Here is a 13,992-nt window from a genome sequence, read left to right on the forward strand (position 1 = left end):
TTCTGAGTAATTAAAAAAAAAAAGAGACAATTTCCTTCTGCCTCATTATTAGAAAGCTTTTTTTCCCCATCTTTAAATACTGCAGGTTTTTTCTACCTTTCTAAAATAGAAGATATGGAAGTGCCTACTCAAAACAGTGAAAGCATGACTGCTCAAAAGATCTGGAGCTTTCCTAAAATCTTAATAGGGATGAACAAGCACACAAAATTTTATCTGGATCTCCATTCCCCAACAAATTAAATAACCTGTTGCAAGTTTCAAATGTTTTATCTTTCTAACATTCAGAAATTCAGAGAATATTTGCATCCCAAGTCAACAGAAAGAATGCTACTTCTCATTATTTCAGCAAAGAAAGAAAAATCTATTAAATCATCAATTTACTTAGGTTATCCAGAGAGAAGAGCTATAAACACAACTCTGGTTTTATAAATATTTAATCAGCTTAGTAACAATTAGAATCATTTCATCCCACATGGGTTATGCTACCTTTGATTAAAAACCTCAAGGAAAAAAAAAAAGGTTGTTTTTCTTGTAATCCATTTTCTTCAGTTTCTCACCCACAACCACAGGGATAGAAAGCCACTGCACAGTCATTCAAAATTACATTGTAAGAAACAAATGGAGAGCAGATGGAAAAAATGTTATATCCTCCTTCCACATAAAATTATCATTGTGTTGCTTCCACTGTAATCCTTGAATACCCTTGAGCAAAGAGCAGTTACTGACTTGAGCCAAATTATCTGACCCAAGGGACCGTGTAGAAGGAGCGGGAAACATGATACAGCCTAAAACTTGAACGAGTTGTGTCTTATTATCTGCTAATGTCACCATTAGCATGGAAAGGCACTCAGTGCCACTTTACTGCCCACTGTCTCCAATGCCTTATTCCTTATTCTTCCTTTCTTATACTCAGAAAGGGCAAATGCCTTCTCCCATCCCTTACAAGGACCACATTCAGAGAGCAGCAGTGAGAGATCCCAAAGTAAGTTGTGCCCCCTGATTCCTTCAATACTATCCTTTGTCTTACTTTAAAAATGCTACTTTAACATACAGAACCTCAGGAAAGATAACCAACCACACCTGAACTCGCTGAAAAACATGACCCACCCTCGCCTCCCCATAAATACACTCCATATACTCAAGATCATTGAGGTGCTTGATGGATGAGAAACCCAAGGCTTATGCAAGTCAGAACTTGCAGACATTTCCCAACTTCAACGTGTTACACCTCTACTAAAAGTGAAAGCTGCAGTTTATCCTCTTTGGGGCTTCATTTACTGCCTCATTTCTAATTCCAGACAATCAGTTTCCAGCAAAACTTGAAAGCACATGCTCTCTCACCATGCAACAAAGGAAGCCAGATTTTCCTCCTTTACTGTAGACATGTGCTTTTGTACCACAACTTCTATTAGCAGATTGTTGCTTAAGAAAAACAGACTGGCAATGAGAAACAGCTCAGCAGCTTGGCATTCGTTCTACTTGTGTAACCCTTCACAAACAGCCTTGCATTTCCATGAAGGCATCAAACATCTGCTCTGTACACATACAAATATTAAATAATCCAGAAGCTGCAATGCTGTTCAAAAATCAGCTGCACTGGATACAGAGAAACAAAACCCGATTGACATTTTCATGCTTCAAGACCTAGGAGTGAAATTGAGTGACATTCTTGCAAAGAACACTGTTCAGCATGGGAACTATGTCAGTTCCCATAAATGAGAGTGATAAGACCATACACAGAGCAAAATCACACATAGCTACTTGTCCCATTGTCCCAAGCTGCCAGGACATGGTGTTAAGTACTGCTGTTAGAGGAAGTCAGAAGTGCTCCAGAACACAGAAAAACACTTGGAGAAATAGAAGACTGGGACTTCGGAATGGAGAGGAGCTGTTCAGAGCACTCATGTATCAGAGAACTGTGTGAGCAAACAGAGTGGTTGTGGCTCACCATGGTTGAAGATTACCAAAACACAATAATCTCCTCACAGCCTTGCAGTTTTCTGGCCACCCTTTGAAGGGTCACTCTAAGCAGTAAAAATAAAGAAAACAAGCCTGAGCGTTATGCCTGAAACTTGAAATGTGTAGGAAGCTTGAAGCATGTATTTGGGACAACTAGGGAACTACATTCCTATGCATGAGATGAAGTATGGTCTGAAACACTCTAAGTATATTTTTAATCCTCAGAGAGGTGTCTGTTTTGAAATTGCACTGCCATATTCCAATATGTACTTACAGGGGAGCAGACAAATTACAATTAGTTTTCAAGAACATGACAATAAAAATATTTAACCTGTATTGCAACATAGTTTGTAACACAGACTGCCTCAGCATTATCATACTTATTCATGCTATAGAGCAGATTTACTATTTATATTTATCAGATTTACTATGAGATTTACTATTGATAAACTATTTTGCACATACAGAAGTAGAAATTCATACTTTTTATTTCCTCTTGAGAGTGCCATGGTAGCAAAGGTGGAAATTTCTTATTCTATCCAGATTTTCAATACATGTAGAATATAAAAAGCTCAATTTAATTATTCAGTCCATTAAATTTCTCCAAAACAGTACGAGACATTCTGCCTCCCACTAGATGTTCTTCAGAACTCCTATAGTCAGCATACATGCTGATGGCCAGAGCAAATTTACACAAAATGTAACTCTTTCCAGAGCAAAACAGAGAAAAGGGAACTATTAATTCCAAATCCACATTCTGAAAAACCCAAACCCTTACTTTTCTTGAACCATTTTTAGGAGAGCTTATTCATAGGACTTCCCTAATACACAGTGACACACTACTATTTGCCCTGTAGCTGACCATTGTGACTCCAACTATTGATCACATACCTCATTATTGACTGCAAAGTTCTCCACCAGAGAGCAAAAGCACAGGGTTTTTGATTTACAAGGAGAGCATCAAGAAGAGATGTGAACCCTAACTTGGTTGAAATCGCCTCCATGAAAGTAAAATTTATTTCTGTAAACTGTAGCAGTGGATTTGACTTTAAGACACAGCCTCAATCTGTACTACTTTAAATTGGAATGCTGAAATCGGAATAACATTCAAAATTTAAGATGGGAAAAGGTTGAAGCTACTCTTTTCACAGATTATGGGACAGAATTGGTATAGCTGTTAAAAGCTAAACTAATTGACTTGGATTTGAAGAAACATGACTGCCACACCTCCAGATATCCCTCCAAGTCAAAAGAAGATTCATTCTGTACATTTTTACTGTCCTTACAGATTTATTAGGATTGCAGTTGGAAAGGGCTGCAGTTAACTTTCTATGTAGCTTAAGCACATGTTCCCTCCCTGCCACTGTTCCTAGTAAAACTCACTCTTCAAAGCTTAATAGCCTGTGACAAAAACTAATCCATAAAACTGAAAACAAGGGATTTGGGAAAAGAGCCTGGAAGAAAAGGGGGGAAATAATAACAATTTTTCCATGTTTTGAAGACTGGGTCAAAGTGGCCTAATAAGAACCACACACCCAGCTCTTTCTGTCACCTCTTGGCCAGTTTCTGTCTGATACAACTGTGCAAGTAAATCCTGAGGAGATGGGCTGTGGAAGAAGGGGCTGTTTCACGAGGGCTGCACCGAGGGCCTCTCCGGAGGCTGCAGCTGTCCGCAGGCTCTCGCTGGGCTGGCAGCTGCCGTGGGCACGCAGTCACTGCCTGGCTTTTGTTTTTCAGAACAAGGACAAAACACATTTTTCCCCTCCCTTGTCTGGGAAACAGGAAACAGATTCTTATAAAGACTCTCCCACATACAGACTGGGCAGGAAAAAGGTGGAGTTTGGCAACATTAAGATTTGTTCTTCAAATGCAGACCAGTAATTATTGTAAGGTAAGTGACAGGATGGCTGAGCTTACTAATGTTTACTCACCCTGGTGCTGCTGTTTTCAAATGTATTTATATTTCACACAGACTTACCCATAAATGTAAAAATCAGTTATTTTTACCTGAGCTTTCAGGTGGTGAGACCCTTGCACAGACTTTATTTACCTCTACATAAATGCAACGAATGCAAATAAATACGTCTTTTTCAATAACTGTACAACTTAATTCGTTCTTATGAGCCTTATAAAGTGGCTAGACATTTTTATCCATGTTTTATAAACTATGCCTTTTCAAGTGGAGAATACTGCTCCCCAGAGCACAGGAAAATTCTACACCTCCACTTCAGAATCCATAAGCCAGTAGTAATATTGTCTTTAGCTCAGGGGGGAAAAAAAAATCATTAGGAGAGAAATGTGTGTGGGTTTTCTAGGAAGGTCACTCACTTGGTAACTAATCTGTATGTTCAAAAGGACAGACCTTGTTGATCAAATGTGTATCAGGAACACATATTAAAAATTAGTAACAGAAAAATAATTAACATGAACAGAAAGAAAGTTCTCCACTGGAAAAAAACCCCAGGATGTTGGTTTGACACTGTCATGAGCTACCCAAGAAAAAGTCCTAAAATAGCTTGATTGCATCACATACTAAGTTTGAGATGTTATTCACCTTTATAGACAGCACCTAACATCCAGACTGCTCAGTATCAGAGTGCTAATCTGGATGGCAATTCACCTCTCTTTCTTCAAAAGTCATATTCCAACCATCGAGAAATTAAAAAATTTTTGGTGAAAAAATTAAATGAACCTGCAAAACATCTGGTTTCTTTCAGTGCTTGTCAAGGTCAGACTGAACAGTCTTTTAGAGCTTACAAAAAAAAAATTTTTTTAGTAATCCTAAGTGCAGTGTCTTGAGCGTATTACAAAACACAGCATTTAACCCCATAAAAATATTTAAATATATTCAGTCAGTGTAATTCCTCTTCAGTGTTCTGTGAGCCATCATTCATTACAAAAATCCTCTCACAAGCTCAATGAAATCAAATTATAATGAAAAAATGATTAAATGCCCCACAGAAAATGCCTTGTTACTGTATCTTGAATACACCCATAATTAAAACTGACTGGGAAAGCAAACACTTGTCTTGAAAAATAATGTTCAACACTTTTGAGTAATGTAGCTGCATGACTGCTGGGAAATAAAGCACCCAAGCCAATAAACCCAACAGGCACAGAGTCAGCAGCAGTGGTGCTGCAGCTCCCTCCCATTCAGCAGGAGCATCTTGCCAATGCATGAGGTTCCTTATCCTTAGCACCCCTTGGCATCACTGTGGTTCTCTCCCACATAGAACAAGTTAAAGAACTCCCATTTCCTTTTAGCTAAGCTAGCAGCAGTAAGCAAAGTGATGGTTTATGCCGCATTGTTGGCAGGACACAGCTCTGGGAATTAGAGATTTTTAAAAATCATTAACAGGTTTTTCTTTTTCTTTTTAGCTTAAAAGGGGACCATACCCAAGGGCAGCTACAAGGAAAGAAACTCAGTTTACATCATCATTATTATAGGTATGGTTTGACAGTGGGCACGGGAAGAAAGCATGCTCCCATTATCTTTTAATAAATCTTTTAAAGCCTGAATTCACTGAAAAATGCTTTTTAAATGGCTACATTTAAGACTATTATGCAGTATCCTTTCACAGCAACAACCCATTAAAAACCTCGAGTCCTCAGAGCATCTTAGGGGGAAGAACCAGAAATAAACTGTCCATTGCATATCAAGCTTCTGTATCTGCAATTCACAGTAACTGGTATAAAAGCTGACAGTTAATTTACTGCCCCTAGTTGTTACTAATGAGCTATAAATTTGGCTGCTAATAGTTCTGGTGTAAACCAGTTAAATTATATGGCTAGTTTTAGTGGGCACTTCTTACCCTGCACATATGCAACTTCCATTATAAGCCCTGACCATACTACGTACTCCACAAAGCAGTTTACTGGGAGGGAGGGAGGGAGGGGGCAGAGAAAGTGCCAAAATTTTTTTTTTTTTAAATTAGGCATCTGAAGTGTTTTGTTGTTCCCCGTTCTGGCCCAAGATTCTTAATGGCACATCTTTGTAATACTCAAATCCTAAGACGAGCACTTCCTACCACCTGAGATTCTGTATAAGAGCAAGGATGACACTTCTCTTGAATTTGTGTCACAACGTTGTTTTATATCAAGAGGTAAGACATTTCCATTAAGTAAGTTCATACACTATGGGGGATTGGAAAAAAAAAAAGAAAAAAAGGAAAAAAATAGAGGGAGAGAAGTATACACACACACAAGACCTGCAACAGCACATTCTGGAGTTCTGAATTAAATCTTTGCTTCTGGTACAGACTAATAAAATATCCATGAAGAGTTACTGTTAGCTGCATGTGGATGAGCTATGAGACTGAACATAAATTCCTACAGGCTGATCTTTGATCTAAATATTTCTGAAAGGTGGGAGACTAACTGATCAGGCCAGTTTTAAGAGTATTTATTAAAATGAGCATACTTCTGTGCCACAGCCTTAATCACTTTTTCATATTAAAAAAAAACAAAGCCAAAGACTTTTCGGACTAAAGTATCAACTGGCATAAAGTACTACAGTTTCAGAATTACATTATAAAATTATTTTACACTATATGCCCCAGTGATCTGTATAACTGACAAAGAGGTTACCCCCCCCCCCCAAAAAAATTGATATTTAATGTAAATACTTATTTTCTGTAAGTCATCTGCAGCATTCACCATCAGGAAGGCCCAGTTCCAAATCCGTATTTGGGAATAACACTATTAATATAACAACAATGACTCACAGTGCAAGTTCTAATGAAATCTTTTATTTAGAAGCATTACATTTATAATACTTTCCCCATATAAGGCTTGCAGTTTAAGCCTTTACACATACATTGTTAGTGAATATAAAAATGCTTAAACTACTTTTGAATGCTCACGCATGCAAAAACAAATCCAAAGAAAACACATGTGAGATCATAAATCTTGTGTTGTAGGACAAATCCTACGTGCACAGCTAGGGTGAATAGAAAGGGCAATAGAATCACAGAATACCTTGGGTTGGAGGGGACCTTAAAGGTCATCCACTTCCAACCCCACTGTAGTGGGCAGGGAACCTTCCACTAGACCAGGCTGAGAGCCCCATCCAATCTGGCCTCGAACACTTGCAGGGATGGGGCATCCACAACCTTCCCATAATCTGTTCCAATGCCTCACCACCCTGACTGTAGAGAATTTCCCCTCTTTCAGTTTGAGCCCCTTACTCCTTGTCCTGTCACTACAGTTCCTGATCCCTCTCCTGCTTCCCTGTAGGCCCCCCTCACATACAACAGGAAAGTTGCTGTGAGTTCTCCACACAACCTTCTCTTCTCCAGGCTGAACAGCCCCCAACTTTCTACAAACTACTTTCTACAATTTTCTCGGCCTGAATAGTTTAAATAGTTTAAAGGGGGAAAAAAAAATACTCCCAACCCTCTATAAAACAAACACCATTCCTGAAGGTTAAGATTAACTCAAAGATCCAGAATTACAGTTCTAGAAGTGGTTTGGTATTTTGCACTGTATTTCCAACTTCGCAAACATAGAGTAAGGTGGACAGTAGCAGGACTGCCCAGGATGCATAAATAATGTCAAAATGTGGTGGAATTGCTGCAATTGGTAAGCTGCTGTCACCACAGGGTGACAGGGAGACTACTGACAGTCCTGCTGTTTGCTTTCAGGACCCCTGCATTCATCATCACCCTCTTTCTCCAGCTTTTGATGGCTGCCTAACTGCTCCCCAGTTCCTACAGTAGAGCCAACAGTAAAACAAATGGGGTATCCCTGAGGCAGAGCACAGGAGCCAGAATCTGCAGGAATGAACCTTCATAGCACAGCAGGGCAGCAGTGGTCAGAAACAGAAACCCTTTCTGCGTATGGGAATTGGTGCAACACTGAAATCCTGTCCCCATCATGTGGCTATGTCACTGTGCAGTAATGGAATGGTAAACATGGGATGCAGGGGAGTGGAGTGGGAGACTTGGGCAAAGCATTTTATAAAGGAAACTTCTGCTGTTTATAGAATGAGAGTATTTGTCACATTTTGTTTGTCCTCAGGGGCTATTCTCCCTCTGTACACACCCACCAGTCAGAGCTGCCTCAGATCTCTACATACTGGAACACCATCCCTGCATACATTGCAGCAACCCTCCTGCTCCAAAAAGGAGCAAAATAAGGGCATTTTCATGGCATGTGAGAAGCCATCTCACTTTGTAACTGAGGCATGTGAATGAAGATCACTGTCAGCTTCAGAAAGTGTTTGAGTAAACCTAGAACTAAGTTACAAATGAGGAAAGGTCTACAGCTGACCAAGAAAGTACTAAGGTACCTCCAGTCAGGCAGAGCTCAGCCAACAGTGCTGGCATTTGGTACTTTGGCTTGCATTTTCTGACACCATAAAGCATTCTAAAGACTACTCTCCAAAAAAGGATTCCCAATAAAAAAAAACCCTGAAGTGGCTAATCTACATTTTTGGCGCTAATCTGATAAATTTGTGCTGTGCTTTCCAAGGATAACAGTCTGTACTGCTACCCTTAGATTTCCCCTTTTTTCATGACAGAAAATGAGGTAATTTGGGAGGACTGTAAAGCAGTTCAAACAGCTGCTTCTCTTCAGATAAGATATTTGGGTGCTCATACTACCTCTGTCTGCCAGACGAGCTATTTCAATGGGCTTTCATGAGCTGTTTGTCACATCCTTCAAAGATATTTTTCCTGCAGTTACAAAGAGACTTAATAAAAAGGCCTTCTGAAACAGACTTACTATGCTCTTTCCGAGTTCTACTTTTTTGGGCAAAACAAACAGCAGATACTACTTTTTCTCCTTGGCTTGCTTTACGTCAGTACAAGACGGAAGCACACAAGAAAAACAAATTCTTTTTCAATTTCAGTGCTTGGCTCAAAATCAAAAATCATTAGTTTAAAGCAGTGGCTTGGAGAAGAGGAAACATCTTGGGGCCAACAATATTTTTTATCAGTCAGTGAGCATCCATTAATCATTAAGATATTCCAAAGTATTTTGTCCCTGTCCAACTTGAATTTGTTTCAAGGCAGTGGTTAGCTCTGTGATAATATATAACCACCTTCATGTACGCACAGACCCGAGATGAATGTGGGGGGATGGGGGGGGGGGGGGGGGGGGGGGGGGGAGGGAATCAAAAACCCAACAAAAAATCCCCTCCATGCAGAGCGGAACTCAAAGAACATTTTCACAAGGGCCCAGGGCAGCACTGAGCAGGAAAAGGGGTATGTGGAACTATTTGAACTCTCAGGTGAAACATCAATGCAACAATGTCACAAGTTAAACACAAACTTTTTCTAGAAAATTGAGCAAGTACTCCTCAGCAGCACAGGCATTGAGGTGCTAAGCTGCAAACACTGCATTTTCAAAGCTTTCACCCCCACCAGATTTCTGAATGCACGATCTAGCTATGTTCTTTTGGCACTTAAAAATGTCCCAGGAAAACATGCCACACAGCACTTATTCAGCCATGCAGAGTCAGGTAGGGCAATGATGAGAAGACGAAAATTATTTAATTAACATCTAAATGTTTTACTTTGTGCTACATATTTGTTTCAGCAAATAATCTCTGGCACGTGCTGTTCGGTTCCATCACCACAGGTTTGGGATGGCCACTGTGCAGGAGTCGCAGAGATTATTGCTCAGTTTTAAAACAGCCATCTTCACACAGTTGTCAAGCCGGTAAACCTGAACTTGCAGACCAGATGTGGTCACCTGGCCTTGCCAAAATTACCACAACAAGCAGAAGAGAATCATCCCATGGCTCTCCGGCCAGGGTCATCAGAAAGCCCAGTCTGGGTGCAATTTTTACCTTGTAGACTGTTGGCCAGTATTCCCCATGCTATTGGGAGGGAAGTCAGCCAGTTGCCAGCTGTCCAACAGAGGTCTTCACTTCTACAACTGCACAATCTACTTACCACTGCAGCAAAGCCTTCCTGCAGAGGGCATGGCCATTGTGAAGGGATGCCACAAGGGCACAGTTCTGTCTGCACCACTACAAAGGTTATAGGAATGCACAGGCCTGTACATTATGAGCTAAAAGACACAGGCAGTTTAGATCACATGACCAAAGTTCAAGCTGCATATTTGTTTCGGGTGCGTTGAGGTCTTGTGAAATTCATGCTTGGATTTACACCCTTCCTTAAACTCAAGTCATTAGGAGAAAAAGAGGAAATAGATGTGTAGTAAACAATATTTGTTATTTGACACCCCAAGAGCCTGCAGAGACTTACACTGAGTATCACTAATTCCAAATGGTAAAGGGACAAGAGAAGACAAAAGAAGTAATAGCAATTGGAAAGAGAAAAAGTTGATGTTGAAATGATTACAGTGCCAGTGCATTTTTCAGTGTCACTGTGTCACAACACAGCACCGAGCAAATAAAGGAATATCTCCCAAGTGAAGGTGACCTTCAAAAGAGATCATTTATACAAAGAAACTTGGCAATGCAAAGAAATACAATCAGCATATGGCAGGATTGCACACAACAGCAAAGCTGACTTAACAACACAGTCAAAGGCATGCTGGCAGGTAAGATTTCTACCTCAGTCTCAGTAAGATAAAGTGGGCATTCTAACTCAGTGTCCTCTGATGAATCTCAGCACCAGATCCCTCGGTCTCCACAAGCCTGACCATTACCCACTTCAACAAGCAAGAGCAAACATGCTCAAGTCCAGTGAGATCTGCTCAAAGAATACCTGTTTCTATAAATCACTGTTTCTAAGTGAAACTCTGGATTTTAGTTGCATTTCCCATTTATGTTTGTGCAGTTCTTACACCAGTGTCAAGTGAGGTACGATGGAACAGTGACAAGCAAGGCAGGGGAGGCTTTTTGCTGGTATTAGGTTTGAACAGATCTTCAAGTATTTTAGCTCCCCTTGCAATCTCTCTCCCCCCTTATGAGTTTACAATCAGAGCCTGACCAAATCATACCCAGTGAAAAAAACTACCATGATGACTTTTGCTACACTTCCTTGTTTACAACCCCCTTTTTTTCTTGTTTGGTTTTGGGTTTTTTTTGTTTTGTTTGTTTGTTTTTTATAAAAAAGTTTTCATGCACTGCACTGTAAAGAGTTATTACTGTGGGGGTAATAATACTGTATTACTCCCATGGTAACTATGTCCCCTGCATGTGCAGGTACGTGCTGCAGCAGCAGCTGTATCTGCCCTACAACACCCCACCCCAATGAGCTCCCCTCTCCTCAAGTGACCTGCACAACAGGGTGCCTCTCCACCTGACAAGTGGAACACGCTGTCCCAAACAAAAACCCTTGAAGATCAAAACAAGCTTTTCTGCTGACATGGCAAAAGTTTAGGCTAAACAGGAAAACATACTTGAAGCTCTTTTTCCATTACCTTGCATTATTAAACCATCTAGGCAAGAGATAAACATAAAAGGAATTTCTTTAATTAGATAAATTCACTCCTCAGCATCTGTTGTTTAATAAAGTGAAGCACATCAGCATGTTAGAATCAGATAATATTGAAGTCTCCCACAAACTCACAGCTGAAGCTACTTTTTCATGCAAGCATTTGGGTGCCACTGGTTTTACTCACTGTAATACAACACTTCCAGTTAAATGTTTGCTGTAAAATGTAATGCCAGGTACATACTGGGCCACAACAAGTGAAATTCTTTAAAATGATTATGCATCATCTTGCAAGTCAGAACAAGGCAGAAAAGATGCACAGGGTGATCTTGCACAATATATTTCCCTGAAGTTCTATACCATGCATTTATTTTTAATAAAACTCAAATCGGTTAGATTGTGCTTCTTGTAACTAAAGTCTAAAAAAATTACTTTAACATAGGCAATATCCATTACCTTTTGCTCTTCAGCATCATTTCTTAATTGACTCTCTACGACAATCTCTCAAAGGTCAAAAACCTCTGCAAAAAAGCCAGGTTAATGAGAACATATTCTTAGCCTCTATCTACTACAATCCCACTAAGGGACAAATTCATTTTACAGCTTAAAACCAAACACTGTAAGATAGTAACTTTCAGTTATGTTTGATCTTGTATGCAGTCAGATAATGGCATTTTTATTACAGTCATTAAAAAATGTTAAGGATGTGCCAGGAAGATGTTAACACCCATCTACTTTGACATTAACAAAACCTAATCAAAACCAAATTTTAGCATTTTTAATACTCAAATTTAAACCTATTTTGGCAAAGCAAAGGAGCCTTCTAGGTGGCATTGTGCAAACCAGTGCAGGCAAAAACCCATGCAGTCCAGTTGAACAACACTGCCGAAGTATTCACAATCCACCTGGGCTTCTCTCTGCCTCTCCTCCGCAGAGATTGCCACTCAGCTGCACCGTGGACCGTGAGTTTAAAGCAACAAGGCACCGTAGGGTTAGTCTGCACACCTGTACTCTGAAGCACATCCAAAACACATCTGGGCTTTTCAGGAGCACAGCACTAAGGCAACTGCAGCACTTACTCACGACAGAGGGTTAAAGCAGCTAAGTGAATGACACTCCAAGACTAACAACTTTCTTCGTTTGTCAAGTCACCTGCCAACTGCAAATAAACAGTTACCACTGCACAGTGGAAGTACAAGTCCTCTTCAGACCAGCTAAGCTGTGCTCAGGAATGAAACTTACATCATATGAAGACACACAAGAATCTGCTTTAATAAAAATCAAATGCATTATTAAAAAAAAAATTTCACCTGAAAATTCTCTTTTTTCAATTTTTATAAGATTCTTTGAACAGGGAATATTTAATTCGTTATTGTCTTTCCAGTTATGGTATATTCCCTGTTACTGAGAAGACGTAATAGCAATCAGAGAGAAATAAAATCAGTATTTTTAAAACCACAAAGCTGGTTAGGTAACTCAGAGTAGTAGTTTCAAGCGGTAAAAATTTAGACTAATTTTTCAGACTGGCTAAATTTAAAGTAATTTGTATTCCGTGTCAGGGAGCATCACGTTTAATGAGTTTAGCTCTTTTTTGTATCAAAAGCTGGAAAATACTTAGAGTAATTGCCACAGGCACTCCTTCGGGAATCACGGAGTTTGTAATGTTTCAGTTCCTAATACTTCAAGGCTTTACTGAGCAAATCCACCTCATTTTAACATACAGACAGCTTTAACCTGTCCCCACCAAATGCACACACTATAAAAGCAAACCTAACAAGATGCAGAAGAAAACAAGCTAAATAAGCTGCACATTTCCTATGCTGTGATCTTCTGTTCTTTTCGAGACAAAAGACATGGCCAGTATTTCATGTACCCTGTCACTAGAAAGGAAAATAAAGGCTTCTGTTTTCATGTGGTTTTAATGATGAAGTTTCAAAAGAGGATGCAGGCTCTTTCTTACCCGTTCAGCGTGTATGACCCATTCCTCCTGAGTCTCATACTTGCAGATAAGAATCTTAGGAAAAAGTCCAGAACGAGGTGGTTTGTCCTCTGCAACACCAGAATACAGGCATCTGTTTGGAGGTTGTGCTTTTCGTTCACCAGGGGATCTCTTTCCTGTTTCTCTGAGTCATCAGTGGGGAACAATGTGAAACCACCACCAAAGCCACTGAGCAGGAAGCCCAGAGGAAACTGCCTGCAGCCAAACAGGAGTCTGGAGGTGTAAAATCTCCCCAATGTACCTCTCACAGAATCTTGGAGCTCACTAAGGAAAAGCAGCAAAAAACTCACAGAGAAGGAGTTTTTTTAGAAAATACCAAAGCTCTCCCTGCACGTGCAAGAATAAATTTTATAGAAAGCTGTAGTTTATCACTGAGCTGCTCTTCTTCTTTCAGGCTCTGAATAGCCTGAAAGCAGCTTCAGATCTATTCCCTCCTGCTCACCAGCCCTGCTGCAACTATTACTCAAGCACTACCCCCAGAGCACAAGGCAACTAAACAAGAAGCCCTAGATAACAAATACTCAGCCTTTTTTGTTTCGGGTTTTTTTCTTCTCCCTCCAGTATCAAGTTAGAAATTCCATGTGTGGAAAGAGACATACGAATAGTGGTTAAAAGGTGTATTTTCCTTGTAGTAGGTTTAAAACAGGCAGGTCTAAAGTCACATTCAAATGCTGCAGGGAAAAA

General features: G+C 39.9%; 1 protein-coding gene across 4 annotated transcripts in view; it reads right to left on the minus strand.

The window, feature by feature from the left end:
* MOB2 (MOB kinase activator 2) overlaps nucleotides 1-13,992 on the minus strand; it is a 110,113-nt gene that overhangs the window by 41,753 nt on the left and 54,368 nt on the right. Inside the window, exons 1-2 of one of the 4 annotated variants that reach the window (XM_032112086.1) lie at nucleotides 12,377-13,232; nucleotides 11,766-11,830 (exon numbers count right to left, since the gene is read on the minus strand). The exons of 2 other annotated variants lie outside the window; for them this stretch is intronic. In XM_032112086.1, the coding sequence (XP_031967977.1) occupies nucleotides 11,766-11,785 (20 nt within the window). In that variant the 5' untranslated portion in view covers nucleotides 11,786-11,830; nucleotides 12,377-13,232. Of the gene's footprint in view, nucleotides 1-11,765; nucleotides 11,831-12,376; nucleotides 13,233-13,269; nucleotides 13,371-13,992 lie in introns of those variants that run through there. One more of the 4 variants, XM_032112084.1, reaches the window with a different exon arrangement.

Source organism: Corvus moneduloides, chromosome 6 (genome assembly GCF_009650955.1).
Source record: "Corvus moneduloides isolate bCorMon1 chromosome 6, bCorMon1.pri, whole genome shotgun sequence".
Lineage (NCBI taxonomy): Eukaryota > Metazoa > Chordata > Aves > Passeriformes > Corvidae > Corvus > Corvus moneduloides.